This window comes from Rutidosis leptorrhynchoides, chromosome 2, assembly GCF_046630445.1.
Source record: "Rutidosis leptorrhynchoides isolate AG116_Rl617_1_P2 chromosome 2, CSIRO_AGI_Rlap_v1, whole genome shotgun sequence".
Classification (NCBI taxonomy): Eukaryota; Viridiplantae; Streptophyta; class Magnoliopsida; order Asterales; family Asteraceae; genus Rutidosis; species Rutidosis leptorrhynchoides.
This window is the reverse complement of record NC_092334.1, coordinates 132,382,102-132,388,650: the sequence shown is the minus strand read 5'-3', so window position 1 is coordinate 132,388,650 and position 6,549 is coordinate 132,382,102. Positions and strand designations below refer to the sequence as shown.

The 6,549-nt window shown below is 34.7% G+C and overlaps 1 protein-coding gene across 1 annotated transcript; it reads right to left on the bottom strand.

The window, feature by feature from the left end:
• Positions 1-358: 358 nt before the first annotated feature.
• Positions 359-5,527, bottom strand: LOC139891415 (uncharacterized). Its single transcript, XM_071874388.1, has 7 exons — positions 5,189-5,527; positions 4,753-4,880; positions 3,273-3,521; positions 2,825-2,959; positions 1,939-2,121; positions 1,644-1,805; positions 359-1,243 (listed from the first exon to the last, which is right to left on the bottom strand). The coding sequence occupies exons 1-7, from the start codon at positions 5,481-5,483 to the stop codon at positions 833-835; spliced, it is 1,563 nt and encodes a 520-aa protein (XP_071730489.1). The 5' UTR covers positions 5,484-5,527; the 3' UTR covers positions 359-832.
• Between the last annotated feature and the right edge of the window lie 1,022 nt (positions 5,528-6,549).

The following is a 6,549-nucleotide window of genomic DNA, read 5'->3' as shown; positions in this document are numbered from 1 at the left end:
ATTTCAACTTGTTTTATCCCTCCAAAAAAATACATAGCAGAGAAAATATCTAACCTCTTGTAAGAAAATTCACACTTAAAAAAAGTGTAGACTAATGAACTTTTGCAAAGGAATGTGCCATTACAAATTATTTCTACAGATGATGTTAATAACTCAATACTTCAAAAACATTTGATTAAATCTCGTAGATTTTATTTCAACACATTTATAAGAACATTTTAATTATCAGAAGCTCTACTATTGTATGTTAAAATGTGAAGTATCATTATACAGTTATGAATGCCATATACTTTCAAATAATGATAATTACCAGGGGTTCTTTCCATCGTCCTCGTGCGCCCAAGAAGAAAGATGGTCATGGAAGGAAGAGTTAATTGTCAAATAAAATGTTAAAACATCAACTGTCATAACTAATTTCCAAACATTTTGGATACAATGCCATCCAAAACATTAAGAGTTTGTTGCATATCTCACAAATTATGCAGATGATACAATCAACAATCTGCTGATCAATTAATGGTAGATTCTTTAGACTTCAGTTTTGTAGTACAACTACTAACATTTGTTCTTGTTTTTTCAACAATTCGTAGTTTGTTTCGTGTTATTAGTCATGCGTCCATATCTAAATAACTGACAGGAAAAAGTAGGTAAAAACGAACCCATGGCAGAACAATCACACCATGGCAAAAGACAATTTCATAAATATACATGTGACCCTCACGCCTTAGTTACCGCAACAATTAACTTGCGTTGCAACCCATTTTAAGTGTAATATAATTCCAACATTTCATGGGCATTATGTAAAATCTAGCTATGGAGATATATGTAGAAGCTAAAATAGCTTAGCCGTTAGGGCTTTTGATGCCCGGGAAATGAAATGTTGCAATTTATGCGTAAAACTAAGATCAGGGGTTTGCATGCTAGCGATTAACCACTGATAATCTAAGGAGGCAGAGTCCGATAAAGGCTCTAAAAACTGGCATTTTTTCAAAATATCCGGTGGGGGTACACCAGCAATGAGGTTTGTATCAAGCTTTGGCTTATTTTTGGTTGAGTTTTTGGAATTTGGGATAGGGATCTTGTCAAGTGCAGATGGTGATGCACCAGCAACTATCTCCTCTTGAAAAGGTAATGCTCTTTGAGCTTGCAAGCAGAAATCTAACCATTGATGCACAAGCGGAGATGGTCCTCTAATTCGTCCTCCAAGTTCGTCGTTAGCAATACGTGAGGCCGCAGGTATTACCTGCATAAAAAAAGGTAATATAACATCTCAAATAAAGGGTATGTTGGCACTAGCTGGTAGCTTTTTATATGTATTTATATTTATATTTTTGGCTAGAAGGTGAAACTGTTAAAATAAAGAGTAAATGACAAAAAGCTATGAGCTTTTTCTCAAACGCTAGATCCATGTGCTTTTATCTTCTAACTTTTTCCCTTTGTTTAAAATCTTTAAGCTCTTTTAACCAAACGAAGCTTTTTATTAGATGTGAGGCATAAAAGATGGATAAAAGCTCCTAACCAAAAAAACTCAAAATGAATATAGTCTTAAAGGGATATGTTACCTCTATAATATTTGCAAATAGGGGCATATAGAGATATAAAGAAGAAAACTGAATTCTCTTTCAAAAGAAAAATGGACATACCCATAAATCAGCCCATAAACTAGCTCCCGACTTAGGAACAATCACAGCAACATCTGTCATGCGTTTGGCAGCAGGAACAATATCACTACTCCACCCAACAGCCACCCATAAGTCACCAACATTAAATGCTTTAAGATAATTTGCACTGTCAAATAGTCGAACCTACATGAATATTATTAGAGTTAAAGCTGTATAATCCAAAGCGTAAGAGGATTAAGCAGATAAGGTCGCAAAGATAAAGCATCCATCAATCTACTTCATATCAACTAATCATGATTTAAGTTTATATTAATACCTGTTTTCTAAGTGAATCAAGTTCATCTTTTACAGCATCTCTTCCACCAGTAACTTCAGAATCAATGTTACTTGTATTATATGATGCTCCCAAGTATTTCAGAACTGCCCCTATAACCTCTCTTGGAGAATCAACCATTGCAATTTTTCCAGCAAGATCAGGCCGCCACAAGTCTGCCCAGTCCTGCAATGGTGATTAACCCTAATTTGAAATATATTTGGAGTATGCACATAGATATAAGAATTCATAAGTGGCAAAACGGGCAGATCAGACGTGTTGGGGATTAACACTTCTTGTTACTTTCTTTTCTGTAGCCTTCTAAATAGCTAATGCATTGAAAATAAATATAGAATGGTAACCTTTGAATACACCTCAGTGTTTTCTGACTTTGAACCGTTTGACCCATTTCCTTTAAAGCTAAATTTTCCTCATTTCAAAATACCCAACCTCACATGACTCGGTTTTAAATAAACTGGGTAAACAACAACAACAACAACAACAAAACCCAATACCACATGTGTGGTGTATGGGGGAGGTGAGATGTAGACAATCTTTCCCCTATCTTTGAATAAAGAGAAGTCATTTCTCCACCCAGAGTGATACACTCCGGGAAGTAGAGAAAGTCCTCCCTCTCCCTCTTCGACGGATAAGGAGATTGCTTCCGAATGGACCTCCGGCCAATAAGTAGGGAAAAAAATTATAAAAAAATTAAAATAAATTAAAAAATAAAAAATAAAACATGAGACGCCATGAAAATGGAAGGATCAAATTTCCATGGGTTTTAAATCCTGCACATTCAATTTAGGCTCTAAGCGGCAGTCAAGTCGCCAATAAATCGAATAAATCGACGCTTGTTGTTGACTCAATTAAATAAAAATGATATTACCTCTATTGGAGCCAGATTATGTTGACGAAATTTGCTTTTTCTGTAAGCTATAACCATGCTTCCCCATCGATATGGAACAGCATATATATTGCCTTGGGCATCTGGTTTTCCTTCACTATTCCTGCGCAAATACACCTGAGATTATTTTATGAGAACTCTGAGATTACTATAAAACAGTAGCAATAAAAAAGGTTAACCTGAAAATAGGTAAGGAGCAACTGCAATTGCACATATATATGCTGGAGCAGTAAACTAAGCAGGGATTAACAACTTGTGCCATGTGCATAAAGAGTTTAATTTATCAAGATTCAATTTTATAGGATATAATTTAGCATATTATACTCTTTATGAGAAATGAATATCCACACAATTGATATTGAGATCACTTGAAATCAACACAAGAATGCAGAAAATATATATGACAATACAAATAAAATGTATCTTATACCTTCCACGTGTCACTTAATGTGTGGAACCAATCTTGGTCATCAATTCCTTGTACAGGCTCTACTAGTTTCTTGCTGATTGCAAATTTAATCCAGGAGTCACCAAGAGATACAAGATCTGCAGTCCCAGCAGATTTCGAAGTTAACTTTCCTTTGATGATTGCTGTGGAGAGATCCGAAAAGATATCCTCGATAGTTCCACGATATTCTAGACGAAACTTCATTCTCTTTCCTTGAGATTGTATAAAACTCTGCGACCATAAATTAACTGAAAAATGAGGATGATAATCTAAAGTCCATAACATATATATATTCTTGTGACAGAGAAGCGTTATTTTAGCATGAGTTCAGCCATATTTGTGAACACTTTGTAAAAAAATAATAGTAAAAAAAAGTTGAATACAATTACAAAAAGTTCACAATAAGAACCCATACTTCTTTTTTCAAAAAAACCATTTAGAAGACTTTATACATTCTAATACATTTCAGATGACTTTCAACTAGGGATGGCAATGGCCACCCGATCCAGTGGATATCCACCCGATCCACCCACTTTGTGATGGATATGGATGAACCTAAATAGATATGGATACAGATATGAATGAACCTAAATGGATATGGACATCGATGAAGAGTTTCATCCATGGATATATCCATTAACACCCGAAATACATATACAAATAGGTACATATGCATATATGCTTACATATTTAGTATTACAAATAAATTTACCGTTAGATTTACATGTTTCTTTCGACCTTATAATGAAATACCTATGATATATTACAATAAAACACGTATATCTAACAAAATAAATATACAAATTACATATTTAATTTTTCATAATCTATGTTTAATAGTAAACTCAACAAATTATATTCCATCTTCGACAAAGATTACAAATTCTTGTGGATAGATTTTAATTATGTCATGTTATATTTATTTTAGCTATACCACGTTTTTGTTTTCATCGCATATTATGAAATATTATAACATTTTTTTAATATCTAATGGATATCCATTAACCCGCTTAATCCAGTGGATATGGATATGAATGGATGAAATGAAATTAAATGGATATGGATGAACAAAATCTAAATGGATATGGATATGGATACGGCACCACCCGATCCATATCTGATCCATTGCCATCCCTACTTTCAACTTCATTGACCCATGTGGCTCTTTTAATCTCTTTTAATCTGCTTATCTATTAGTATAATCTTCTAGCTTATAACTCACTTGATTTGTTATATCAAAATTGAAAAATCTATTGTATATGCATATCACCTAATTTGTCTTAAGTAATGATTCACACTTCTACATTCCACTTCTATGCAGCTTTTAATGTGTACCATGTACTATTACTTGTGACTAAAAGTTAAACTCGTGTTACTTAAAAATCCATTATATCAAACTAATTAGACAGGATGCCTGAAAATGATGAATAAGCATGACAATTTAACGTTTAAGCGACTAAACCTTGATCCATAATGGAGGGACGGAGTTGCGCAAAGCAACAATCCTCAACGGAACCGTAAGAGCATAAGTTTTTGATTTGTAATTCTCAAATGCAGCTTTCATTTCTTCATCCTCAAATTCTTCACTATCTGTAATCACAAATAAACAACACTCATACATCTTAAAATCAGCAAAACAATCCTCGATCATTTTCTACTAATATCAAATATAATTTTCCTTTTAGATAACAATAATACTAATAATAATAATAAAATAAATACTTCGGCCTCAGTATACATCGCATTTTCACAGACACTAATAAAAAATAAATTAAAATATATTACAAATTTATTTTTCTACTATATTTTGTAATTAACCTAATAAATTAACTAATTTGAAGAATTAAAACTAGGTCAAATAAAAGCTGTGGTTTAAAAAGAGTAGTGTGTAAGAAAACCTTGAATTGAGTGGTTGTCGGTTAATGTCTTCTCACTGGCGACGGAGACGGTCGGTGTGAGGCGGCCAGAGGTAGCAGCGAAGCAGGCAGAGCTACGAACACCGGCCAAGCTGATAAAGAGTAGAGCAGCTCCAGTGGCGAGCGCGGGAATCGGATTGTGTGAATCGGAAGGCTGACGTTTGACGGATACTGAACGGACGGTGAGATTCCGTCGATAAGATGTGGTGGAAATTAATACCGTCGGGAAGTTAGAAATCCGGCGAGGAAGGGGGTGGGGAGGACGTAGCGTCGACATTTTTTTTTGTGTGGTTCGTTGTTTCGAACGCTACTCGAATAGTGTGTCTTTGTGAGTTTAAAGTGAGTTAACTCGGTGATTAGTTTTTTAAAGGTTGAAGTCGTATTTGCAATATCAAAGGCGGCTTTGTTTTGCACAAAGTTTTTCTGAAATTTTTTTAGAACTTTTAGTTTTTAATTATTTTTTAAAAACTTCTACATAATAAAAAACTTTGTTTGGATGTGTGGTTATGTGTTTATTATGTTTAGTTGTTAATCAAATAACTAAACTATTTTACAACTAGCGAAAAAAGTTGATTCTAAACCGCAAATAACAATTTTCTAGTGTTCATTTTTGTCATTTTACATATTTTTTTAACAGCTCCAACTACTTTACCAACACTTTAATACATTTAAAAAGATACAGCTATCAGCTTTCAGCTACAGCTACCAGTTTCCAGCTTCTAGTTACCTGCTACCAGCTAGTTTTGCCAAACATAGCCCAAATATCTTCATGTTCTAGGTTTTTTATGAGTTTTGGGTGAGTTGACTCGGTGATTTTATTTTTTAAAGGTTTGTATTTGCAATGTCTTCATGTTCTAATTTATGAACTAGTTCACAAAATCGTTCACTTCTACATGGCGACAATTACCAGGATGCGCATTCGAAACTTCTTCTGGAAAGACATTGTGTGCAGGTTTGGTATTCCCAATGAAATAGTCAGCGATAATGGTACCCAATTTGAAGGAGAGCCCTTCAGGTCCTGGTGTCAAGAACTGAATATCAAGCAATCTTTTACTTAAGTTGCGCACCCGCAGACGACTGGACAATGTGAAGTTACTAATCGAGATATTGTTAGGGGCATAAAGGCACGCTTGGGCTTCTGTGGCAAAGAGTGGGTGGATGAGCCTCCGGGTGTTTTATGGGCTCATCGCACTACTCATAAGAAAAGCACAGGTGAAACACCGTTCGGTCTGGTTTATAGAACGGAGGTCGTTATCCCCGCTGAGTTGTTGGTCCCAACAAAGCGCATAAGCACTTTTGATGAGTCAAGAAATAATGAAGACTTGCGCGCTAATCTGGATTTA

Excerpts from the sequence above, each read along its gene's own strand:
- LOC139891415 (XM_071874388.1), bottom strand. The coding sequence starts at position 5,483 with ATGTCGACGCTACGTCCTCCCCACCCCCTTCCTCGCCGGATTTCTAAC. Across the intron at positions 3,522-4,752 it reads TCCCTCCATTATGGATCAAG|AGTTTTATACAATCTCAAGG; the intron begins GTTTAGTCGCTT and ends TTATGGTCGCAG. Across the intron at positions 1,806-1,938 it reads TTGATTCACTTAGAAAACAG|GTTCGACTATTTGACAGTGC; the intron begins GTATTAATATAA and ends ATATTCATGTAG.